The sequence below is a fragment of the Brassica napus genome, chromosome C8, assembly GCF_020379485.1.
Source record: "Brassica napus cultivar Da-Ae chromosome C8, Da-Ae, whole genome shotgun sequence".
Lineage (NCBI taxonomy): Eukaryota > Viridiplantae > Streptophyta > Magnoliopsida > Brassicales > Brassicaceae > Brassica > Brassica napus.
The window spans coordinates 3749445-3776824 of NC_063451.1; the positions used below are offsets into that span (position 1 = coordinate 3749445).

General features: G+C 35.0%; 2 protein-coding genes across 2 annotated transcripts; one reads left to right on the top strand and one right to left on the bottom strand.

Annotated features, from left to right (window-relative positions):
- Positions 1-8370: 8370 nt before the first annotated feature.
- LOC106419519 (potassium transporter 9) lies at positions 8371-12678 on the top strand. Its single transcript, XM_013860320.3, has 9 exons — positions 8371-8731; positions 9667-9892; positions 9977-10222; positions 10298-10348; positions 10435-10695; positions 10793-10960; positions 11045-11299; positions 11493-12015; positions 12078-12678. Exons 1-9 carry the CDS (start codon positions 8600-8602, stop codon positions 12598-12600), a joined length of 2385 nt encoding a protein of 794 aa, XP_013715774.1. The 5' UTR covers positions 8371-8599; the 3' UTR covers positions 12601-12678.
- A 1241-nt stretch (positions 12679-13919) lies between these two features.
- On the bottom strand, positions 13920-15243 carry LOC106419523 (transcription factor MYBS1). Its single transcript, XM_013860324.3, has 2 exons — positions 14680-15243; positions 13920-14581 (listed from the first exon to the last, which is right to left on the bottom strand). The coding sequence occupies exons 1-2, from the start codon at positions 15093-15095 to the stop codon at positions 14086-14088; spliced, it is 912 nt and encodes a 303-aa protein (XP_013715778.1). The 5' UTR covers positions 15096-15243; the 3' UTR covers positions 13920-14085.
- Positions 15244-27380: the final 12137 nt, after the last annotated feature.

Sequence of the window (27380 nt, forward strand, 5' to 3'; positions counted from 1 at the left end):
TAGGACTTTCTAAAAAACAAATTATGTTATTAATTTATCGATGTCATATTTTGAACCGTTCCAACTCGGGACTGAAAGTTTTATCAAATTATAATGTTTATTAATTTATCGAGTATTAATTTATAGAGTTTCTATCGTACGTCTTTGATGCTTGACCCAACACCCTGATTTTACTTAGGGTGTATGCGATATGATTAGATTTTTCAGGGTGGTATATAACCAAATTATAATCATCCATTTTTTCCACCCACCTTCTATGTCTTATATTTAGATAACCTTGAGTGAAAACATATTTCAAACTCTTATGATCTGTAAATATCTGAACTTTTTCTCTATATAGGTAATCACTATATTATTAAGGAAAAAAATATTTCTGCTAGCTCCAAGTAATGAGTTGGATACTTAGCCTCTTTCATACGTGTAATGAGACGTAAATGATTAAGTTATTTTCTTCCATGAACACAAATGCTAATCTCGTTCATGTTACATCAGTATAAACCATATATTGTACTCCTGTCTTTGGTAATACACATGTTCTAATTCAGGGGCGAGTAGCCGAGAAACGCGCCCGCCTTTGTGCAAGTCGCAGACCCACCATGACGAAGTAGACCTGATCGAAGGTGAAACGCATGCAAGCACTTTTGGTCCAAGTTAGCCGTATAATAGCGTACGGCGGCGCATTAATTTCAGTTTATGCCAAATATTTGCATAAAATGGTGTAAATTTGTTAAAGAGACGAGGTCAAAGCGGTCATTTCTCACTATACGTTAAAATTTTAAAAATAGAATAAGATGTACGTGAGACTTGAACCCAGGTTTTGGGAAGGTTGATCCACCTCTTTGCCATTGGACCATGTAGCATATCAGTATAGGATACCAAACCTAATATATAGTTCACTCCGATTAATCCAATTTAGTTCTCAATTTTTTGATATATCGCCAGGCCCATATCTACCGCCCGACTCATGCCTGGCGTATCACTAACACCTGAGTTTGAGTTAAATGCTCATTTAACTTCTTAAAGATTTTTTCACGGTATCTGACATTCAAACCTTACTCCTTTCCCATTAAGTTAGTCACTAGTTTGGAAAATTTAGCTAATCTTTTTACATTCTTCTTATAGTATCTAACCAACCCGATAAAACTACACACCTCTATGGCAGTTTTAGGGATAGGCAAATTAGTGATTAGCATGCTCTTTTCAGGATCTGCATCCTCTCTCTCCGAGAGAGAGGAGAGAGAGGAGGAGAAGAGAGAGAGAGAGAGAGAGAGAGAGAGAGCGAGAGAGAGAGAAGAGAGAGAGAGAGAAGAGCGAGAGAGAGAGAGAAGAGAAAGAAACGAAAGGAAAGAAAGAAAGAAAGAAAGAAAGAAAGAAAGAAAAGAAAGAGAAAGAGGAGAGGAGAGAAGAGAGAGAGCGAGAGAGAGAGAGAGAGAGAGAGAGAGAAGCGAGAGAGAGAGAGAGAAGAGAGAGAGAGAGAGAGATAGAGAAAGGAGAAAGAGAGAGAACCAGAAAGAAAAGATCCCTAAAACTCCACCCCTCAAACTCTCCTCTCCATTCCCTCTCCCTCTCCCTCTCCCTCTCCCTCTCTCTCTCTCTCTCTCTCTCTCTCTCTCTCTCTCTCTCCTGAAACCATATGAGCCATGTGTGAATCCTATCTTTCTTTGCCAAAAACTACGCTTACTAAACTTAGTGAATAATTGTTATTTTCATAACCTATTCATCACCACACGCAAATGCCACTCATGGTCCTCTTTAGTCCTTGAGTAAATTATAATATCATTGGTGAACACAATTATGAGTTTATCTCAATAATCATGAAACACGTTGTTCATTAATTTTATAAAGGCTGGCCGCACATTAGTTAACCTAAAATACAAGTACGAACTCATAGTTTCCATAGTGAGTCCATAAAGCCGACTTCATTTCATTCTCTTCCGCTATAGCTAGATATCTGATGATAGCCTGATTCTAAATCTATTTTTGGAAACCATGAAGCTCTTTGTATTTTGTCAAACAACTCGTCTACATGGTAGCTGGATCTTGTTCCTAATTGTGGCGTTATTTAATCCCCGATAGTCTATCTAAACTTCCATCCTTTTTCTTTACAGATTGAATTGGTGCTTCCAATGTTCAACTACTTGAATGAATGAACCCCTTGTCTGTTTAGTCCTCTAATTGCTTTTTCCAACTCTGCCATCTTTGTAACAACTGCTGAATCTATCTGAATGGTTAAAGAATCTCCCCTCATTGGTGGTGGCCTTTTTAATAGTTCAAAGATGTCCTTATGCTACCACTGAAATAGTGTCTAACTCTGCATCTACTTCACCTCTATGGCGATGTAAGGTCCATTCTTCTTTGCCAACAACTTTTCTGCTTGAATCATCGAAAGGATATGAACTCACTCAGAACTTAACTAAATTAGTGTTCCTTCAAGTTTACATGAGTGTCTTAATGATTCAAAACTTTTACTAATCAACCTGATGAAATCTCTTCATAACTAGACACTCCACAAAGATATTCAATCCTACAATTCAACATATACTACTAAACATGATCCAAGGGGGAACCCTATACAATCAAATGACCTTTTTTTTTATGCAAAATAAAAAATATCTCTAACTTATTTGGAACATTCCAAGAATATTCTAACCCATCTCCTTTCTGTTACGATCCTTCGGGTCAAAATCGGAGTGGCCTTTAACCTAGGTTTTAATACCAAATTGTAACACTTGTGCCCAATCACTTTGTTCCATAGTCTCACGCCCTATAAATTGAACTACAAAAAAACACCTACACCCACTAAAAAGGGAAAAAGAGGGGGAGGATGAATAACCAAAAGTCATCTAATTAACATTGTCATGTATGCCCACATGATTCCCAAAACTAGTAACCAACCTGCATGCGGAAATGTTTAAAAATCAATAAGTACAGCAATTCGTTTATATTAACACACATACTTATCAAACACACCAGAATTTCTCATCTTATAATTACCATTTCTGATAATGTTGATAACATGACAACTTGGGCTACCTATTACCTCGAAAGGGCGTAGGCCACTTTGGACCCATTAACTAGTTTACAGGCTTCGACGGGATCGCCATCTTCTCATCCTCAGGTTGACTTCATACAATTCAAATATACTAACCACCTCACATCTTATCATTAATACGCCATATTATCAATGATCAATTATCGTTCTGACTCAACCTCAAAATTTTCAAGTTTTGGGAAAACAAGAAAAATATCTCGCTTAGCACGAGTCTTTAAAATAGCTTCGGCACAAAATAAGAAAAGATATCTCCAACGCATAAATGGTTGGGAGTTCACAGCCTCTACGAGAACAAAGTCAATGGTGTCGGTGCATGGCAAAGGAAACAAAGCAGTGAAACAAAAATTTGTTTTGGGAATGTCAAGGGAAATCGCCTCACAATATGGATTTGTGAGTTTGGGAAACCAAATCTAGACAGATTTCAGAAATATGATGATTTCCCTCAAATTTTAGATCAAAATAAATTTGGATTTTACCTTCGATTTGAGATCTGGAAGTTGTTGTTTCTTCCTTGCTATGAGATCTATCAATCCAACTCAAGTTTTTACCTATATATTTCGTATCTGATCGTCTTTCCAAAACACCTTCTTGGCATTGATTCCTTTTGGGAACTCAAGGTAGTTGACGGTTGCAATTTCAATCATTTTGAGAGCTTTGCTGTCAAATTTGTCTCTCTATCACCTCTATGTTATGGCTCACGTTTATAAGAGAAAGATTATGGATTAAGTCTGTAGACGCCGGTAAACCGGACTGACGTAAACGATATAATAAAAGCGAAGTTAAGGAAATAGACGAATATTAAAAACGAATACGAGGACGATAAGAAATCGTATTCGCAAACAGACATGGAGTCGAGATATGATAGCTTTCCTTAACTCAAAATATTCGCTCCGTTAGTGAGACGAGACTGTACGAATATAGAGTCTCAGGATACAACTATGGCAGACGAATCACGCCTCACTCGTGATCGCCCTATCGAACTATAAACTCTACGAAACACTCTCGGAATTATGAATTACGCTAAGGGATTTTTGCTGTGGTTTCGATACGGAAAAAGTTAGAAATGAATGAAGAGCAGAGGCGATATTTAAAGAGACGGAGACAACCCACTTCCCGCAACAGCTGCTGCACGTGGGCAAGAATCTCGCGGAGATCGAGGGAAGTTGAGTTGCGAAACTTATTCCCCAAGACTCTCTCTTATTTCGTTTAAAATTTCGAGAGGATAAAATGCATAACGTTTTTATTTTATAGACAAACCGTTTGTCGTTTAAAATATAATTGCACGCTGTTTTTTCTCGATTTTAAATGGCAAAATGTTAAATTTAACTTGGTCCGAGCCTAAAGCCGGCCAGGCAACGGCGGCGCACAAGTGGAGCGATCTCTCCTACTGAGCCGTTTTGAACACTAATAGCACATGAGCATATTTATACTGCTCGAAAATCAGTCACACAACCGATGTGGGACTTCACTTACTTCCTCGTTCATTTAATAAAGAGGCCTCCGAATGGGCCATTTATATTCACAGGTTTTTCAATTAATTTGGAAGCCCACTGGCTTAAATTAATTGATCCAACAAAGTCTACCAAAATTACCAAAATACATTAAATTAGATTTTGAGCTTAAATGTGGATTTTATGTTTAGGCTCCGAGAGTTTATTAGAATTAGGCTACACTTCTTTGCAGTTTTTAGAGAGAGAAATACAAGATGCCATGGGAAAGAGCTGAGTACATATCTTTTCTTGTACGGTGTTGGCACAAGTGAAAATCAATTGTTATCTTGTAGCTTGGTTTGCCGCAAGCATCTCTTCTTTGCATTACATGTTCCTTAGTTTTTTTAATAGACGACGTTATATGATTTTGCACATAGAATAAAACGTTTAATATTTTTATATTTTTTAAACAAAAATATTATTAATTGTTCACATTACCACAATTCGACCGATGATAAATAAAAGGGCAATTCTCTTAAATAGACTATTTTTCAAGTTTTTGTTACAAAAATAGACTTTAATGAGAAAATGACCAAAATATTTCATTTAATAGGTAAAATACCATAATACCCTAGATATAAATAAAACAATAAAAATAATAAAAATATATTTTTTAGGCGGAGGCACAAGTGATAAATACTCAGTGGAGAGCTCCTCAAACACGGGATATGACCATGTATGTAATCCCAGGACGATGGTGTTTCACGGATGGATCTTGTAAAGATAAAGATACTTTTTCAGGTCAAGGATGGTACATCACCCTAGAGGGTTTTGATGGACTGTTAGGGGCAACGAATGTAAGGGCGAGTCTTTCACCTTTACACTCGGAAGTGGAAGAACTCATTTGGGCAATGGAATGTATGAAGAACTTACGGTAGTTTCGGGTTACGTTTGCGACAGATTGTTCTCAATTGGTGAAGATAATTTCGAAACCAGAAGAATGGCCAGCGTATGACAACTATCTGGAGGATACTAAGATCTTGAGAGCAAGCTTCTCAACTCAGAAATCGTTCATGTACCTCGGACGAAGAATTTAAGGGCGGATAGTCTAGCACGCAGTTCTAGAAAACGACCGTCTTTCGTCGTTCACATGGTTGCAGAGTTACCGGGATGGTTCGCAGAGTCAGTATGAGTCTTTTTGTGTTGATGTCAGAAAAAAAAAGTTTTAGATTATATGTTTTCAAATTCGAATTTTTTATAAATTTATTTTTTTGAAATGTTTTTTTTGAAATATTTTTTTTTAATTTTCTTTTTTGTAATTCGAAATACTTTTTGAAACTATTTTTCAATATTTTATTTTCAAATTTTTAATATTTATTTATTATTTATAATCTCAAATCTCCACCCCTTAACTCTAAATCCTAAGGTTTAGATTAGTTAACCTTGTGGATATACGTGTATATTTACTTTTTTAATGAAATATTTTGGTCATTTTGATCCTTACAGTCTATATTTGTGATAAAAAAAATTTAGTGGTATCCTAGGGTATTTCTCTAAATAAAAAAATCATATAATAAAACATATTATACTTTACATCGAAAACTGAAAATATTATCTAATTTTCAACAAAAACTATTCTTCAAAATTTTTATTATTAAAAAAGGAGGAAGTAGCAGAAGTACCTAAAACACCATCTAACGATGCACTAATGTAAAAACCTTTTTTTGGTTTCAATAAATTTTACATTTTTTTATCAAGATTTTTTTACATTTTTTTGTTCAAAAATTTTACATTTAGTTAAAATATGAAAAGAAGAAGAAAAAGATGCAGAATTGAAGCAGGAGATTCCTTGTAAGCATTAATGTTGGTTGGATCATTGAAGTTGCCACCAAATCCATGGATATGCAGACCAATAGTCCCAAAAAAAAAAGAATTGAATAAGAAAATACTAACACCCCAAATGATGATAGTCTAAATTAGGCCATTATCGTTTTGTTTTGTTCAAGCTAGAGACCATTCGTTGGTATATGTTTTCATTCCGATTGAGAAGTTAACATGACAGTCACAAATTCTAATTGTTAATCTAGACTTTTCACATTATTATGTTTAGAAGAAAAAAATATTGCTCTTGATTTTGCCATCGATAACTACAGATAACGTGTAAAATATATCATCAACCTAAAAGAAAAAGAGACCGTGTGGTCTCAGTGTTAAGGTTTATTTATTTCCCCATGATACCTCGGATTAATTTTTGTCTTGTAGCAAGTACGAGATAATTTAAAACAGTAAAACAATACAAGAAAAAGTACATATGATGCGCAAGGACGTGGCCATAATCATGTTATTTTAATGCCAAGTAGAAGTTGCCAAGTTAGTGGTGATATAACGAAATCATCAGTCATAAAGCGCGCGTTCACACAACTCGATCACTTCATTCAATTGACGTCATTCAGTTTCTAGATTTTGTTTTTGCATTTAATACGAAACAATTGGTAAATAATCACAAAACTACAGTGGACACTGTAGCCAGACAAAAGGTCCACCAGGGCAATATAAAATCTGCCTCCGCCGCTGGGTGCCACTTAATCATAAACTTAAAATCATATGGGGCATTACAAAAGATTTTGCCACTTGATCATAAAAATTTCAAAAAATCAATGAAAATAAAAGGTTCTTCAATAATTCATATGGGCCAGCTCCCTTCCCTCCTCTCTACGTACCTCCACCACTGGGTGTCACTCAGTGGCGAAAACAGGTTATAGGGAGTGGAGACATGTGCACCCTCAATTATATTAAAATTTAAAATTTTGTATGTAAAACATCAAAAAATGGTAGCTTATATGGTAAAAATGGTAGCTTATATGGTAAAAAGTAGCTTGTGTATCTTCACTTTCCAAGGTTTAATCTTTTTCATATGCAATTTGGTTATTTCATCACCAGTGATGCACCCATCGTTTAGATTGTCTAGATTCGCCTCTGGTGCCACTAGCTACCACGAACCACTAATGGTGCTATGGCCACACAGTCGATAACCTAGAGCCGAGCACATTCTTGGTAATAAAGTAATGGTAAAGTGTGGTCTTCCGTATAATATGAATAAACCCAAAACATATGGTAGAATTCTATCTGTCACCTCAAACGGGGGTTCTTCGTGTTTGGGTTCTAAATATATGTGTTATGTATATATATATATATATATATATTTATGTATATATTATATATGTATAAGTAATTGTTGGGTCCACAATTTTTGTGGAACTCCATAGGTAAAGATTCTTAAAAGAGGGTTTTAAAAATCTCTAAGAATCCTTATTTATGGATTTCACAATAATTGTGGACCCCACAATTATTTACACATATATAATATATATATTAAGAACTCCGATCGGAAGAACCCCATTGGAGATGTCTATGAGCACATTTATCGCGGAACCCAAAATGAGTTTCTGCATCAAATAAGGGTGTGGGCCCCATGTTTTTTGAAAAAACGATCCCCAAAGTTCCCAGTTACGGATCGTTCTTGGCATGTTTGTTACACTATTTTGCAGGTTCCACAACACATGGCGGCCCGCGGTTGGTTTCGTTTTAATTTTTTTTTTTTTTAATCAGATAAAACCAAAAAAAAAAAAAAAAAATTTAGAAACCCTTACCCGATAATCATGCTCTAAGTTGTTGTCCTTTTATTATTTGAAACAGACGAAGAGATCAAGATCATGGTTAACAAAACTACAAAACCCAAATTATTCCCCAGTCCGTGTTTACGTCGCGTAATCTGATTATTTTTTGATTGACTAGATCTGATATTATTTATTTAGACTAGATCTGATATTATTTATTTATTGTTAATATATTAAACATTTTATCGACTTTTTCTTTTCAAATGGTATGTCTTTTCCTTTGGCTTCCTATATATTAATCAATTTCTCACATAGTTGATACTAAATATTGCTACCTCTTTCATAAATCAAAGCCACTTCATTTAGTTCCACTAACAAGCGGAAAACACGTAGATACTTGTCTCATAGCCAGCAAATTTGATCCATAGAGGTTTGTTTAGCTTTGTCTGACAATTTTGGGGAATTTCAAACTCTCTCTTGCTGTATCCGGGCAAAGAAAAATGGCGGAAAAAGGAGAAGGAGAGGAAACAATAGAAGGGCGAAAGGTAAGAGCTATGTGGGATTTAGAGCAGAAACTTGATCAGCCAATGGAGGAAGAAGCACATAAGCTCAAGAACATGCAGAAAGAAAAGGTAAATACTATACATAACTTATCATTTTTTCTTCTTGTAAAGTTCTTCTTGTCTATACTTAGGACATAAACATGAGTATTAGACTAAAACAAAATAATCAATGTTTATAGTTTTGAGTACTATCTGAATTCAATTAACTCAAAGAGAGATGAACAATTCACATGATCAAGGTTGAGAATTGAGAACTTTCTGGATCTTGTTTCTTTCTTCTGAGAATTCGCAAATCTCTTCTTTCAAGCTAGTTCTTATTTGGGTGTGACATGATAATAACATAACTATATGTTTGGGGACTGTTATTCACTGATTAAGAGTTGCTATTTTGATGTTATATAGCCTTCAACACTTGCAATTTTGATAAAATTCAAGAGAATATGTTATGTGTGTGTATTATACCTTCAATTTTTTCCCAGCAATTTATTCACGAAGCTCAATTGAGTTTCATTTTAGGGACTATACTATACAAAGATTTCCGAAAAATAAAGTATTTTGAATAATATAGGATTTAGTAAAATTCTTAAAATTAATCTTGATTGAATAACACAAAACTGTGTATGAAAATAGTAAACATGGTTTACAAAACACCAAATTTTAATCTTTAATTAAGAATACCAATCGGATAACAATTGATTCTGTATAAAATTCATGACTGAATAACATCCTTAGATTAAGATGTAAATTCTATTGGTAAAAGGGACAGTTGTGAGTACCGCCATCTGGGTTCGAATCCGGCCACTTTGGACACCTTAAATGGTAAGATTCCGCGGGCTTTGCGGTGATTATTCTTTGGGCCTAGAAAGTTTTTGGATCATACCACGGTTATAAAAAAAAGTCATAAATTCTATGAGACATCATTTCAGAAGCTAATTCAATCATATACATAAGTTTCAGAGATAAGAAGTTGAGTATTTTTTATCCACTTCATCTATTGTCTACAGGGTTTATCAACGTTGATGCTTCTGAGGTTGGCCTTCCAGAGTCTAGGGATAGTTTATGGCGACTTGGGGACATCTCCCTTGTACGTGTTTCACAATACATTCCCTGATGGAATAAATGACACCGAAGATGTAATTGGAGCACTTTCTTTAATCATTTACTCCCTCTTGCTTATCCCTCTCATCAAATATGTCTTCATTGTCTGCAAAGCTAACGACAACGGTCAAGGTAGGATCCCTCTCACTATATGTTCAAAGTAAGTAAAATCACTACAGATTTAGCTGCTCCTGAATTAATGAAATGTACGTGCAGGTGGGACTCTAGCTATTTACTCGTTGCTATGCAGAAATGGTAAACTGAAACTAATCCCGGACCAGCAACGTAGCGACCAGGAGCTCACGACATATGGACGTACTTTCTTGCCTGAGGGGTCTATGGCTGCGAAAACCATGAACTGGTTGGAGAAGAAAGAATCTAGGAAGAGAGCGCTTCTGATAATTGTTCTTGTAGGGACTTGTATGACGATTGGTGATGGCATCTTTACCCCGGCTATCTCGGGTACGTAGGTCTCTCTTAGCTTACATTTCCTGGATTCATAGATGACAGGTTACTGAGTGTTAGTTCCTGCTTCAGTTCTTTCAGCTACTGGTGGGATCAAAGTTAACAATCCACAGATGAGTAGCGGTATATTCTAATGTTAGTCCATTTTTTTCGGTTTATTTTGTTTTTCATTTGTCTGTTAATCCTTTCCCAACTCTTTTCTTGTTCAGACACCGTTGTGATCGTCGCTGTTCTTATTTTGGTGGGTCTGTTCAGTATGCAGCAGTATGGTACGGACAAAGTTGCATGGCTCTTTGCACCTATTGTCTTTATTTGGCTTCTGTTTATTGGAGGCACCGGGTTATACAACATCTGCATATACGATACAAGCGTTTTAAAAGCCTTTTCGCCGACATATGTATACATGTACTTCAGACGGAGAGGGAGAGATGGTTGGGTTTCGCTTGGCGGAATTCTGCTCAGCATAACAGGTTACATGCTAAACATGCTTGTTCTTTGCCCCTAGCCTCTTTTTTCAACTGATTTTTAAATGCATCTTCTTTGTTGTTTCATCTTTTAAAAATGTAGGGACAGAGGCACTATACGACGACATTGCTTATTTCCCATTATTAGCTATACAGCTTGCCTTTACGCTTTTCGTGTTCCCTTGTCTTCTTTTAGCATATTGTGGCCAAGCTGCGTACCTTGTCAAAAACAAAGATAACTATGCAAATGCATTCTATGAATCTATCCCGGGTTTGTCATAAAACTTGTCTTACTGACTGGAGTCATAGTGCCTAATAATGCTGAACTTTTATCTCTTTTGCTTTGACTCCACAGATAGTATATATTGGCCAATGTTTATAGTTGCCACAGGAGCTGCGGTTGTTGGAAGCCAAGCTACAATATCAGGGACATATTCGATAATCAAGCAGGCTATGGCTCATGGGTGTTTTCCTCCTGTTAAAGTCGTTCATACTTCGAAGAAGTTTCTTGGTCAGATTTATAGCCCGGATATCAACTGGATACTCATGGTTGGTTGCATAGCCGTCACTGCTAGATTCAAGAATCAGAACCAAATAGGGAATGCATACGGTATGATGCTCATCTTAAACCATGTTGCTAACGTTAAGCTAGATGGCTTTCAACCTAAAACCAATTGTGTTAAGAGGAGTGACATATCTATCTTATATATTACTTGGGATTCATTCCAACTTCCGATGTGCGAGACTATGTCTCTAATAGATAAAACCTCTGACTGACTGTCTTGGTATCATGATGAAAATAGGGACGGCAGTCGCTGTTGTGATGCTTGTGACTACAGTACTCATGGTGCTTCTTATGCTACTCGTGTGGCGGTGCAACTGGTTTCTCATCCTCGTATTCACCGTGCTGTCCCTCATGGTTGAAGGCGCGTACTTCTCGGCAGTTCTTTTAAAGGTTAACCAAGGTGGTTGGCTTCCGCTAGTCATAGCAGCGGTCTTACTTGTTGTAATGCTGGTCTGGAATTACGTAAAAATCAAGAGATATGAGTTCCAAGTGCATAGCAAAGTTTCAATGAGCTGGATCATCGGCCTTGGCCCGAGCCTTGGGCTTGTCCGGGTGCCGGGGATAGGGATAGTCTACTCAGAGCTAGCGAGTGGCGTTCCTCACATCTTCTCTCATGTCATCACTAACCTCCCGGCGATTCATTCAGTTGTAGTCTTTGTCTGCGTCAAGTACCTCCCTGTCTATACTATCCCCGAAGAAGAGAGGTTTCTAGTGAAGAGAATCGGATCCAAAACATTCCGAATGTTTCGCTGTGTCGCCAGGTACTTTCATGGTTACTTTTGTGACTTATAATGCACTTAAGTAATTCTCAGCCGTTGAACAGGTATGGTTATAAGGATCTACAGAAGAAAGACGACGATTTCGAGAACAAGCTGTTTAACAACCTGTTCTCTTTCGTCCAAATGGAAAGAATGATGGAGCCAGTTTCGAACTCAAGCAACAGCAGCAGTGCTTCTATCTGCAGCCAGCCGCATCAGTCGAGAGAAGTATTGATCAACAATAACGACATGGACATGTTCTCTTCGATGGTGGACTACACGGTATCAACACTGGACACAATCATCCCCCTTGATATACCGAGCAATGCAGCTAGCTACTGCCCGGACAGAGCGGTGGGTGAGGAGGAGACAAACGAGCTGGAGTTTCTAAAGAGTGGTAGAGACTCAGGGGTTGTTCATATTCAAGGAAACACTGTCGTGAAAGCAAGAAGAAATTCATCGCTTCCTAAGAAGATTGCCATAAATTATGTTTATGCCTTTCTTAAAAAGATTTGTAGAGGGAACAACGTCATCTTCAATGTTCCTCACGAGTCCCTTTTAAACGTTGGACAAGTCTTTTATGTGTAGAATTTATCATGGTTTTAAGGGGCTAACGTCTCAGATTGGTTTGACAAATCGCAGTAAGCTGAATTGAATGTTTGTACACAGTTAAAGTTTGAACTATATGCAGGCCCGGGCTTGAACCAAAACATTTGATACAAACATATGGGGCCTACTATTTTTGTCAAAATTTTAGGGCCTATTTTTTTCAATGTTATTACTTATAAATATATCAATTTGACAATTTGTTATCTCACAGGAAAGATTAAATGGTTTGGCTATATTGTCCATTGAAAAGGATATGATCAAGAACTTGATTATGAAAGTTTGTTGGATAATTTTGCAAGAAAAAATGCAAGAATATCTATATTTAAGAACTGATAAGTTTTTTAGTTTTGAGGATATTGTAATTTTTTATTATAAACTTTAGTTTTTTATCGACATATTTTTTATATATTATCTAGAGCTTCAATTTTGTATTTTGTATTGGACCATGAATATCTCAGGACCGGCACTGACTATATGGTACCTATTATTAAGGATCAATCATATTGATGATTGATTTAGGATCTTCTATGTTTAAGGAAACCATATACTCTCGTCAATAAACCCTACTACAATGCCGTACTGCCGTGTATATAAGGCACTCTTGTATAACTCCATATCATACTCAATACTTTCTTACATTAACAACCCAAAATAAACCAGAAGTGCATAATGATCAATCTTGTTCGGCTACTATGATCTATACCGGTTTCAGTGTTTTTAGAGCAATCTATAACTATGAGTTGGCAAGTATTAGAACTAAAAGATAGTCTTCAATTTGAATGACTCCTATATTCAAACACTTCATAAAATTTATTTATAATTACCTCCAAACAAAGTGTTAATGAATAATAGAATAAAGTAAATATTCTGATTTATAAACAAATAACAAATCATAATATCACAATAACAAGAGTTATTTTATAATGACGTCAAAAATTATTTATCTTATATTATATAAAGCTCGTTTATTCAAAATTGCTGATTAACATGATCGTGACATATGTCAATAAAAATTTTAAGATTATGACATGTCAAAAAAATATGATACCATTTTTTTATGTTAGCATGATCGTGGCATCATACTTGATGGATGTGGTATAAAACTTTACTGACACTATCATTTGATCGTCCTATGCCTGGTGAAATTTTCTAGTCATTAGATACTTCTTAGTATGTTTTCTATTTTCACATCTTTCTACATTTCTACTCTTTAGCATGTCATTTTCACAATAACTCTTTAAGATCAAGAGGAAAGAAAGAAAGATCTCTATATATCTTTCCCTCTACAGACAGAAATATACCCAAAATAATGATTTTTGAAATGGAAAGAAACAGATTCCTCTGCTGTACATTATTATTGCTCGTCTCAGTCTCCGTTATTGTTCCTTCTCTCAGTGTTCAATTTGAGAAAATGGACACAAGTATTCAGTACAATGTGGTGTCAGTTTTCACCACTTGTTGTTGTCAATGCATAGTAGATGGAGCTGGATGTTGCTGTGGTAATGGTGGAACCGGATAAGACGGTACAGCATAAGGAGCAACTCCAAGATGATGATGAGTTCCCATTGGAGGTGGAAGCATCACAGGTGTTCCCACAGCTGAACCCATATGATCAGGCGGTGCGATGATGGGCTGTCCCACGGGTGCACCACCATATATCCCTAATCCAGCCATTGTGTGATGTTGTGGCTGAGGCTGAGGCGGAGGCTGAGGCTGAGCTAGTCTATGCTTGACCACTTGTTGTTGTTGTTGTTGTCCTGTAACTGCAGGAGCTTGATTGTTCACAGAAGTGATGTCGTGAATGCTAGACCTTCTTCGATCTCGGTTCATTGAGTTGAGCCGGATGAAGTATTTTTGAGCATGACTTGCTACTTGAGTTGGTGTTCTTGTGATCACATAGTTCCTTGAGATGCTTCTCCAATCTCCTTTCCCAAATTTTTCCAAACCCAAAAGAAATAACCTTCAACAACAAAAACAAAAACAAAAACAGAGCATTTGAATAAAGGCAACATCTTTATTTCGCTTTTATAAAAGAATTGAGGAGGAAGAAGAAGAAACCGATGCTCTTCTTGTGTCCATGGGATCCCTTTCTTCCTCTCTTGTTCAAGTTTGGAATTACTTCTTCCGCCGCCATTGGAGCTACTTATCCCGGAGACTCCATGGTTTGGTTTCTTCTCCGTTGATCCGCCTCCGCCGGAGGAATGGCAGTCTCTGTTCGCCGGAGAAGTTGCTGCTGCTTCCTCGCCTGTTCTTTGATACCGAGGCAATGGGACTTGTCCACTCTCGATTGCCTTGACATCTTCTAAAAGCATTTGGTAATGATTCTTGACTTCTTGTAATGATTTGGTTGGAACCATTGACGCCATTTTCATCCATTGATCCTCTGTTATCTCCTCTTCTACGCAATGCATAGCAATTGCGTTCTCGAATGATTTCTCTTCTTCTATGCTCCATGTCACTGCCACACTCTCCATTAGATTCTGCTTCAATCTCTTTACTCTCTCACTCTCTCTGTTTTTTTTTTTTCTCTCTTCTTTGGGTTAATCGTGTGGTGGGCATAATATTGTTTGCGAAACGTATGTGAATGGGTCAGATTCTTTGCTTTTTGGAGTTTTGTGAAATTCTTTTGTGTTTAAATTTTGTAGAAGTGCACCATAGTAGTGGAGATTATGTATATGCGCAGGATAAAAGTGGGCATATGCGCAGGATAAGAGCGTTTTTTTCTTTTTTTTGACTGAATTTGGTGCCAAGGGATAAGAGGGTTGATGGGGACATTAACTTATTCACAAGTATCAATCAGTTGGGTTCGTTTTCTATTGTGTCACTCATAAGTAAAGAGTATGCACAAGATAAGATTCTTGTAGTTGACGACTACTCTCATTCTCTCTTTTGAAATGATCCTCACTCTATAGAGATTTGGTCATTTCGGTTGATGCTTCTCTTTTTGGTTCAGACCGGTTTCATGCTTCTAACACTAAACAAAGAATGGTGTTTTTTTTTTGTTTTGTCAGCAACTTTACGGATTCATATTGACTCTGTGAACCACACTGGGAGATCTTGATCCATGTGAACTACAAAAGACGTTTCCTTCCTAGCGATGCGTGCTAAGCTATCCGCCTTCTTGTTATGCGTTCTTGGTACATAGATAATCTCTGCTCGGAAAAAACTCTCTTTCAGGTTGTTTATATCTTCCAAATAAATTGCAAATGCTAGACATTCTTCTGGTTCTGAAACCACCTTCACCAATTCAAAACAATCCATTTTAAACGTAACCTGAAATTGTCGTAAGTTTCTCATGCATTCCATTGCCCATAGTAACGCTTACATCTCTGCATGAAGAGGAGAGAGGGAAGCCCGGACATTCCTTGCCCCCATCAGGCCCTCAAATCCTTCTAAAGTACTATACCATCTTTGACCTGAAAAAATATCGTTTTCTTTCCAGGAAACCATCCGTGAAACACCATCTTCCGGGAATTAACGAAAGAATCGTAGCCTCTACCTGTGGAATCCTCTTATGTTCATTCAAAATTTGTGCCTCAACCCAGAGTGTAGATTCCGTTTCTGCCAGTTTAAGGGTATCCCTAGGATCCACATCCAGATTACTAAAGACTTTATTATTTCTTCATTTCCAGATGTACCATAGTATCCATGCAAACAGATGGTCCTCCATCTGTGGAACAACTCTCCAAAAGAGGTGATCCATGTTCACGAAGAGAGAACTTGTTGGGAACATAGCTGGATTTTTTGGAATCTTTGAAAGAGTCCACACCTGAAGTGCATGAGGACATTCAAAAAATACATGGTTGATCGATTCCTCATCAGCTCCACATCTTGCGCAAAAGGTATCTCTGTGTATCCCTCGCGCTTGCAAATTCTTCTTAACTGCTATGCACGCTGTCACCAATTGCCATAGAAAATGTTTAATTTTCGGTGGACACCGTATTTTCCAACAATATGCCTTCGAATATCAAATGTGGGCCCAAACACTAATGGTGGTTTTTCCTTATTTGGGTATATCCTTTCAACCTAATATCCATATTTAACCGTATATTTTCCATTGTTTGTGAAATGCCATCCTTCTTTATATGTCATCCGAGTTCTACTCATTGGTATACTTTCTATCAATTTCACATCATGTGGGTCCACCAAAGCCCGAAGCGCCTGTGAATTCCATATTCGCTAATGATGATCAATAAGGGAATCCACTGTAAGGTCAGGGTAAAGATTGTGTTGATTTTTATTAGCTGGTCTCGGGCGAGTGGTTGGGAGCCAAGGATCATTCCATACGGATATAAAGGATCCTGTTCCCACCCTTTTGATTAGTCATTTGCTTACCAGAGATCTAGCAGATACGATACTCTGCCAGCCATATGACGGAGAATATGAACGAATCGGACACAGGGGTGATGCATTCCTGTAATACCGACCTTTGAAAACTCGAGAAAATAAAGTATTTGGCTTCTCTATCAACCGCCATAATTGTTTACCAAGCATCGCTGTATTGAAATCAATGATATCTTTAAACCCTAAACCTCCATCGTCCTTACTAATACATACTTTATCCCATGATTTCCAATGCATTCCTCTTGTAATACCTCCAGGACTTCACCAAAATTGTGCTACCGCACTCGTCATTTTTTTTGTAGTAGCCTTGGGTAAACGATAGCAAGACATCACATGATTTGACAAAGCCGTAATCACTGATTTGATGACATGATCACTTCCTTTCCTCCCTTCGTAAAGAACTTAAAAGTCCAGTCATTTACCCTATTATTTAGACGATCATGTACAAAGACAAAAACTTGTATCTTAGAACCCCCAAGACTTTCTGGCAGGCCTAGATAAGTTCTCATTCCTCCCAAATTCTGTATGCCCAAAATATCTCTTAACTCTTGTCTGACAGATTCTTCGATCTTGTGTCCAAATTGAATTGAAGACTTATCAAAGTTTATTAGTTGACCTGAAACTATCTCATATTCCTTTAAAATCCTGAAAATGGTGTGACACTCTTCCTTTTGAGCTTTACAAAAGAAAAGACTATCGTCCGAAAAAAAAACAAATGTGATATTGAAGGACATGCTCTGGCCACCTTTATTCCTGTTAATTGTTTCTCCCTCTCCGTCTTCTTAATATTTGCAATCAAAGCCTCAATACACAGAATAAATAAATAGGGAGATAAAGGATCTCCTTGACGTAAACGCCTTTGTGGCACAATGAGGCCCTGAGGTTGGTCATTTAATAGGACCCGATATTGAACCGATGATATACACTCCATCATTAGTTTAATCCAATGATCATGAAACCCCATTTTCTAAGTAATGCCTTAATAAACTCACATTCTACCATATCATAGGCCTTACTCATATCTGTTTTGACTGCCATATAATTTCATTTACACGCCTCATTAGTCCGTAATCCATAAAACATTTCCTGTGCTATAAGAATATTATCAGAAATCAGCCGTCTTGCCACAAATGTCAATTGAGTTTCTGATACGAGAGAGGGTAGCAATAACTTCAGACAGTGACACAAAACCTTCGAGATAATTTTATACCCTACATTACATAGACTGATAGGTCGCAACTCCGTTATCCTTTTAGGCCTCTCTGTCTTTAGAATCATACATATATTAGTAATATTTAACCTTGAATCCATTTCTCCAGAAACCAAAAAATATTCACCATCTCCACCAATTCACTCTTAATAATATGCCATGAATGTTGAATAAAGAGAGCTGTCATGCCATCCGGTCTTGGCGCCTTCTCTGGATGCATCATAAACAGATCCTCTCTGACCTCATCCTCTGTCGCTATCCTTAATAATCGTTGATTCATCTGTGGAGTTATGCCCGGTGTTACCTCTGAGAGAAAATCGTCAAACTCCGATGGAGAAGTTGCAATAAATAATTCTGCAAAATAGTCTACCGCAACTTTCTTTACTCCATTATCCTCTGTAATCTAATTTCCTTAACATCATGTAGCCCTACGATCCTATTACGGACCCTTCGCTGCTTAGTTAAAGCGTGATAGAATTTTGTATTGAGGTCTCCAGATGAATACCACATATTTCTACTTTTCTGATGTCAGTAGTCCTCCTCGTCCTTATATGCCTCTTGCTACTTCCTAGACACCTCTAAAATATCCTCATGAGACCTAGTATCATCTGTTTGTACCTTTTCGAGAGCTTTCTGTAAGTTTGATATCTTTTCTTTCTCATAAGGTGGATTATTTTTCCTCCATTTTGCTATCTCGTGGCGACAATTACTAATTTTTGCCACTATACCAGTTCCGGTTCTTTCACTATAATCTGACCATCCCATTGTAATTGATTCCATAAGGCCTTCTTGTCCAACTCATCTCTTATCAAATCTAAACTGCCATTTTCTCCGAGGAACTTTATCTTCTAAGTAAGCCACCACTGGGCGGTGATCCGATGGCACCATCCTTAAATGTTCTGTATAAGAACAGGGGAATAGAGTGTGTCACTCCTCATTTGCTAATGCATGATCTAAAAGACATCTAACCATTACTGCTCATTTGCCTTTGCCCCTTCTTCCTTGCCGTGACAACTTATTTCCCTCGACAGGAAACTCCAGTAATCCACAATTCCTTATCATATTATTTAATGAGGCCGCACTTCTCAAAGCTCCACCCTATTTTTTATGATTTCATGTGATCTCATTTAAATCACCAATAATAAATCAAGGTTCGGATTGCGAAATTCAATATCTAGTTAAGCGTTCCCACACTTGTTCTCGTAGGTCTTGAACTAGATCTTCATACACAAACGTCATATATACCGTTTTCCCAAGAGCCACTGCTTCAACATCTATCATTCGATTACTTGAATATAAAACATTAACCTGATACTCATTATTTTAGTAAAGTGCTATTCCACCACTCCGTCCCACTGGATTCACTGTGACCAGATTATCAAATCCAAAATGAGATTGAAATTCCTGAACAAACTCAAACTCTTTCTTTGTCTCCAAAAAAAAAAAAAATCCGGCTTATGTTTATGCCATATCTCCCTTAAATAAAGTATAGTCCACTTACTTTCCATTCCTCGGCAATTCCAACTTAGTGCTCTCATTTAAAAAATATATATATAGAAAGGCTCTCTTGAGCTGTCTAAATTGGGTGTAATGATACCCTGAATTCTCTAACCCCCATATTATATAGGCTCTCCGCCATGTTAATGCCATCAAGCTTATTAACTTTACTAACTCCCAGTCCCATAATAAATTTCCTTGAAACCTCCAAAGAAAAAACTTGTGTCCCGTGATGAAATAAAATATTAGAATGGTCTCTATCCAACAAAAAGTTCCTAATCTCCAACCGTCCCTTGTGATTCGTTATTCTCCCAAATACCATATAAGATCCCATGGAAAAACCTCGGGCTTCCTCCTTGATACCTATATTATGGAAAAATAATATCTGTATAAAATTATAATTTAAGTAAATTATAAGCCTCCTGTTCCGTATCATGAGAAAGAAAATATAATCCCAATTCGTAAAGTCCATTAAAATTGATCATTTATAGCATCTGGTAAACTCTAAAACATAAGGCCATGATCTAATAAATCCCATAATAAGTTCTTTATAAAAGTATTCCATCTATAACTAAACCATATGTCCAAATACACGCTTTTTAGCTCCATATCCAAGTCCAAAAAGTGATCTATGTCCAATTACCCGCTGATGAACTCCATATCCAAATCCAACTAATGAGCTATGTGGCTGTCTTCGGTTTGATGAGACAAAAGACCACATCTGCAAGCCCCTTCCGTAATCCGTTTTCGAATTCCAAAAGACCAAAGAATCATCCAAAGACCAATATCTCTCCCTCCACCTAAATATATACCAATACAGTACCAAGTCTTTCACAGTCCATATCAACCATATCCAAAGAGAGATAAAAAACGAATAAAAAGCACTAAATTTATTCCAAAATAAGACCAGAACCAGATGAACTAGAAATACATAAAACAACTGGCCAACACAATGCCTCAAGACCCCAAACCCCAATAACAAAGAATGGTGTTTGCTTATGTATTTTAATGTATTTTATGATCAGGGTTTTTCATTTAAACGTATTTCATTTAATTAATTGACTTGACAACATATTTAATACTAGGTACATACTAATAAAGAATGATGCGATAATGAACAATCCACAACCACAATAGCATTAAATAAAAATAATATGTAAGTTTTATTTAGTTTGCCTCGGCACATCCTCAGTACATCCTCAGCACATCCTTTAGCTTCCAACCTTAAAACTTGAATCTAAGCTTCAAAATCTTCCGCTGCTTCCTTAGTATCGCTATAATGGACTCTTGGCATAAGAAAAGGTTCAAGGCTTGAATTAACGTCCCAAATCGTTTGAAATACAACTATCTTCTACTTCAAGGTTGGTTTACACGGTCAAATACTAATTTTATTATTAGATATAAGTATTTGTATAGTTTTTGTTTTGTTTGCGTTTGTCATTTATGTTTATATTTTTCAACATGTGTTTTATGATATACTAGGGTAAACTCTCCCTATGGACGGGCGATTAAATAAATAATAATACAAATTTATTTTAAATTTTAAATTTACTTTTAACTAAAAATACCATTAATATTTTTAATTTTCTATGTATTTTAAAATTATTATAGATATTATAAACTTGTCTAATTATAATAAAATTTGAAAAATATAGTTATTTAACTTCTCTCAATGTTTGTTTTAGTTTAACTATTCTTCATTGACAATGCACAAAAAACTTCCATTTTTTGTTTATTTTTCCATAATGCTCATCAATCTTTTGTCTGAGAATATTGACTTTTCTTTATTGATGCATTTGAATGTTACCAGCCATATATAAAAAAATGCTTAAGGATTATCAACCCTTAAGAGCTAAACTCTACTGATTATAATTATACTTCTCGTCTTGATCGTGAGATGTTTATAGAAGGAATCTGATCACTGTCTTCTCTACCAGAAGCATCGTAGCCATCACTTGTTAGACCTTGACAATGGCATAATCATATAAACTAATGGTTATGTTGAGGAAGCATCATGTTGTTGGATGCGATCGGAAGTTGAGCCAACGATTATATGCATAAGAAACATTGAGCAAATCAAGAGCAGTCTATATGACGATACCATAGATTATTTGCTTTAAGATTATTTTGACCTTAACAGCGTTGGTGAGAAGGTGGAAGTGGAGTAGAATTGAATAGCTCGAAATTATGTTTTGTTGTCTCTGTTCCGCCTTGGCATATCTGCATGTCTCATTTTATTCATCTTGTTCAATATCCATGCCAGTAAATGAAGCCATGCAGAGACCGTAAATCTGAAACATGTCAAACCCAAAGATTAAGAGAGATGAGATTTACATTTACAATATATTACTACGAAATATGGAAAAAAATACAAAAATACAAACCAGCTTTTCTGCCAAATGCATTCTTATAGTCTTGAGTCAAGATTCTTGATGTCTACAATTTATGGAATAACAAACTCCACTCGACAGAATAATCGAAAATGGAATTGAAATAATATCCGTAAGAGTTTAAATAAAGATTTGCATTAAAAAAGTTTGAAACTTTTGAGATCATACGCCGGATTTTGTTTCGAATTTGTATTGCTATGAGGAACTGTGAAGTTGATGATCTAGCGATGATTATTTACCTTTATATAGGTGGAGTTCTACAGCCTAGGAGAGAGATAAAGATAACTTAATGAGATATAGTGGGTCAAAGATTTAAGAACTTGTTAATGGCAGTGGCGGACCCAGGAATTATTTTTTGGGGTGTCAAAATTTGGATTTAAAAAAATTAGGTGTCAGGGTGGTATCGAACTCGGGTTTATGGGGGGTCAAGATATGAGTTTTACCATAAATGCTACAGATCTTTCACATGACACCCCATTGCCCTTAGTGGGTCCGCCACTGGTTAATGGTGTGAAATCAATGCTTGTTGTAATGTCTCTAAGGGGAGAAATCGTAAAGGAAAAGACACCAACAAAGAGCTACACAATGATTCTTCAGAAATACTCGTCTGACACAACCTCTCAGAACATCCATTGTTGGCGAACCTAAGGAGAGCTTCAAGGAAACTATGAACCCTAAAAAAAAGAGGCGATGACTCGTGAGGAAGATAGTCTCGATTAACAGAGCAAGCTTTAAAGGGCCAACGTTTTGTTGCCAGCCTAATATATGCAAAACGGATAAGCCAAACTATAAATGAAGGTTTTTCAAAAGATGGAGGACACGTGTCGCACTGTGAGTTAACTATTTGATGATGTGTCATCCTAAGAAGAGAGACAATGTGTACTTTATAATAATAGACTAGGTTAAGATCCGCGCCTTGCGCGGGATCAACATTATATATATAAATTATTTTATGTATTAAATATTTTTACATATTATGAAATAATAAATATATATTAAATAATTAAAAGTCAGTAACTATTAAATATATAATTAAATTGGTGCGAACATATAAATCAATTTTATTAATCCAAATTATTTTTTTATTTGATAGGATATATTATTAAATTTAAATGATACTAACATAGATAATATATTTTAGTATATTTTTAATATTAATGTCTATTAAGTGATGATTTCTACTCATATATTTTTTTGATCATTTGTATCTTTTATAGAAAAAAATTTAAATTACTCATAACAAAATTTTCATTGTGGGATTAATATTTTTATTAATTTATGATTTAAAAAAAAAATAAGTTGTCAATGATTGTTCAAAAATTTTATCAAAAAAAATTGTTCAAAGTCAATTTTGAAATTAAAATATTGTATTTTATATGTTTTATAGTTTAATTTAAAACTATATATATATTAATCTTAATAATTAATTAAATTAGACTTTTTACTTATATAATTTTTGTAATCATTTGTATTTTGTCATAACAAAAATTTTAAACCATGGATCATAAAATTTGAATGTGAGATTTTTAACAGTTTTAGTAATTTATAGCCGTTTGTAAAAATTCAAAATATAACATATTCATAAAAATCTAAATTTTTATTATATGGTTATTGTGGTTGTTTAATTTATTTAATAGTTTAAAATTAAACAAATATGATAGAAGATACACTATTTTTTATCAAATCTTTATTATTCAAAATCATTAATTGCCATATATACTTTAGCTACATTAGGCAATTCCGTAAATTTTATTTAAGAAAATAATAAAGTACATTAATGATGAATTTATTGTTAGTTTAATAAAAAGCTTATTATATAATTAGATGAACCAACATATTTTTCTAATGATTCTAAGAATCATTTTAGTGATGACATGTGGATACAAAAAGAAGTTGTAATGCTTTTTAAATGATATATAAATAATATATAGGGGATAGATAGATAGATTGATTGACTGATAGATAGATGTAAATTTTAGTTTTATTTTCATTATAGAATAAATGTTTTGGGCCTTTACTGGACACGACACGCTAATTGAGTTTTTAAGTTGATGCCTTCTATAGGCCCCATATGTATCCACCTCTAATCAATATTGTACCGAAGATAAATTATATAGCTGAATGTATCACTGGTTTACAGCTGGGGAATGAATCACGTTTAACGTAATGTACGGCACAAGAACTGTAGGCGCTTTGTTTCTTGTAGGTTTCAAATTTCAATAAATGTCAATTATGAAAATAATTAAGTAAACAAATATGTAATTTAATATGAGAAGAGGCCTAAAGATTGGGAATATGAGATATGTTAAGAGTAAATTCTAAGAAAATGTCCGTTTTAATGCAACATTTGCGTATTTTCATACTCATGCATGTGTACTATATTTATGCCACCAAATCTTACTTACAATGTTGAGTGCATATTATGTAAACATTGAAAAGAATCAAATATTTAGAAAGACTTATTCTTGAATTCACCGCTACGGTGAACCTCTAGGGTTTAGGGTTTAGGATTTAGAGTTTTAGTGTTTTTTATTTAGAGTTTAGTATTTATCCAAGGGTTTACGGTTTACCCAAGGGTTTAGGGTTTGTCCAATGGTTTAGGATTTACCCAAGGGTTTAGGGATTAGGATTTAGGGTTTAGTGTTTTTCTGTCGACGTTAAAAATATATTTTTTAAAAAAAAAATTTCTGTAACTACCATCTTTTTTTTACCTTTTTATTTAAAAAACATAATATAATTTGACAATATTTTGTTTCTTTTTTTTAAAAGATATCGAATTTGAATTAATGAAATCCTATTGATTGGTGGATCTAGAGGTTCACACTAGGGGGTGTACCCAAGAATAACTCATTTAGAAAGGGTTACTACATGGACTATAAGAAAAAAACAAACAAAAATGAATTCATGGAAAGAGGCCATTACTTTCTTTGGAAATTAGGCAGAAAGTATATTATGGATACTAGGTAATAATCCGCGCCTTGCGCAGAATGTGATTATTAGTTTCATTTTTTTTAAATAAGGAGACATTAATCTGTTTAATCTGGATATCGGTTCGGTTTTAGATTTTTTTTTTGTTTTTAATCTCCTAAAATATAACTATCATTTTAAATCAATATTTATTTAGTTTGGTCGGTTAAAATGTTTGATGTTTTTGGTTTTTTTCCTGTGATAATCAAAAATTACTATTATTTGTTTGTTTTCATGTTATGAATCTTAGATAGTCGTGATGTCGAACCAATGGTTTGATACTATGGGGGTGATTTGTTGAGGCTGTAGGAGCTTTGCACAGCCTTTTTAATTTCTACATCCATTTTTTAAAGAGTCATGCTATTATTTTAAAAACTGAATCTAAAGCCAAAACATTATAAAAGGAAATATGTTAGCTTTAGAAAGCACTTTGTCTAGAGATCTTATACAGTGCTTTGAAAAATTTCTACAGCAAAATAAATTAAAGCTAAAGCTAAAATTCTAGAACCTAAATCTTAGAGCAAAAAAACAGAAAGCCACAACCTCTACCAATCACCCCCTATAGTTTCTAAACGGATAATAATTCAAAAAAAAAATTATTAAGACAAATCATTTTAGTACAATTTGGTCGATAATAAAAGAAGCATTAAGAAAAAAAATATTTTAACTTCAAAAAAAATTAGATATTTCAGTTGTGGTAAATACTTACTTATAAGGTGTTCACGTCAATGTGCACATGTATGTGTATGTAAAAGTATATAAAGATGGTTGATAAATATATAAAGATACTGTTAATTAATATTAAATGACATTTTTTTTTCAAAATAATACATGAAAAATAAAATTCTTAAAATGAAATTATTTAAAAACAAAATATTGTAAAATTTATATATAACTTATATATAATTCTTTTAATATATATATATATATATATATATGCATATAACGAATCAAATTGGATATCCGTTCCTATAAATATTGATATTTGTGATTTGCTTCTTTTTTTTTTACATATATTGCATTTTAGTATTTGATTTGCTTCGTAGAGTAACGAATATCCGGATTTTTCGGTTCGAATCAAAACGGATAACGAATCAAATCAATATTTATGAATAATTTGTCCAACTCTATTCGTAAACAGTAAAAATAACGTAAAGAAAAATCATGCATGTGAGTTTTATATTAAAAAAAACGTAAAGTACATAGTGTGAACATATTTATGTAGAGTTTGGTTGAGAAACTCTCTATATGTGACATGTGTCCATTTTAGTATGAACGCATTTATTACAATGCTTCTACACGTGACATGTGTCTAGTTTAGTGTGAATGCATTTGTTACAATGCTTCTCCATTAATATATAAGAGATATGAGACTAAAGTTTGCGAGTATCCATAGATTTCTGCGATACCAGCAAGACCAGTCCATCCTATTGCATTGGTAGTTCATCCAAGGATGATGGCAAGTGATTTCATAAAGATATATACGATGAGAGAGAATTTGAAAGGATTTCAAGTGAGAGAGAAATTTTGTAGTTTCAATCAAACCAAATATAGTTCTCATTGTTGTCTTCTCCTATAGAACTCACGTTTTCGAATTTTCAACAATACATAATAAATATCTAATTACCATATAATATTAATGCACTACAAGAAAACAGCAAGGATACTGAGGGAAAAAATCGTCGGAATTTCTTCGGAATAACGTTATTCCGACGACATACCGACGAAACAAGTCCTCAGAAATAATTCCTCGGAATTTCTTCTTTCCTCGGAAATCCCTCGGAATTTTCCGACGGAATTTCGAGGAAACAAAATTCCGAGGAAATTCCGAGGATCACTAGTTTGTCGGAAATCTCCTCGGAATATACCGAGAGAGAACTTCGTCGGGATATTTCCTCGGAAGTTCATCGATCGATGCGAGTTGGACATATATCCATCGATCGATCGGAATATACCGAGGGAAATCTTCCTCGGAATATTCCGAAGAACATGTCCCTCGGTATATTCCGAGGAACATGTCCCTCGGTATATTCCGAGGAACAGGTCCCTCGGTATATTCCGAGGAAAGGTGTCCCTCGGTATATTCCGAGGAAGATGTCCCTCGGTATATTCCGAACGTTTTTTTATAAACATATCGATCGATGGATTTATGTCCAAAAAACGCATCGATTGATCGAGTAAAAAATATAATTAATTTCCTCGGAATGTAAAAAATATAAATTTTTTTTAAAAAATAAAATTTTTGAAATTTAAATTCGAAAATATAAAATTAAAATTAAAATTGAAATCATATTAATTAATATTCAAAGTTTCACAAATAAAAATAAGACATTCCGAGTTTTTGGAAAAAA

Bases quoted from the DNA above. Each gene is read 5' to 3' on its own strand.
- LOC106419519 (XM_013860320.3), top strand. From the start codon at position 8,600: ATGGCGGAAAAAGGAGAAGGAGAGGAAACAATAGAAGGGCGAAAGGTA. The intron at 9,893-9,976 runs GTAGGATCCCTC...ATGTACGTGCAG, and splicing joins AGCTAACGACAACGGTCAAG to GTGGGACTCTAGCTATTTAC. The intron at 10,349-10,434 runs GTATATTCTAAT...TTTCTTGTTCAG, and splicing joins CAATCCACAGATGAGTAGCG to ACACCGTTGTGATCGTCGCT.
- LOC106419523 (XM_013860324.3), bottom strand. From the start codon at position 15,095: ATGGAGAGTGTGGCAGTGACATGGAGCATAGAAGAAGAGAAATCATTC. The intron at 14,582-14,679 runs GTTTCTTCTTCT...TTGTTGTTGAAG, and splicing joins TGGACACAAGAAGAGCATCG to GTTATTTCTTTTGGGTTTGG.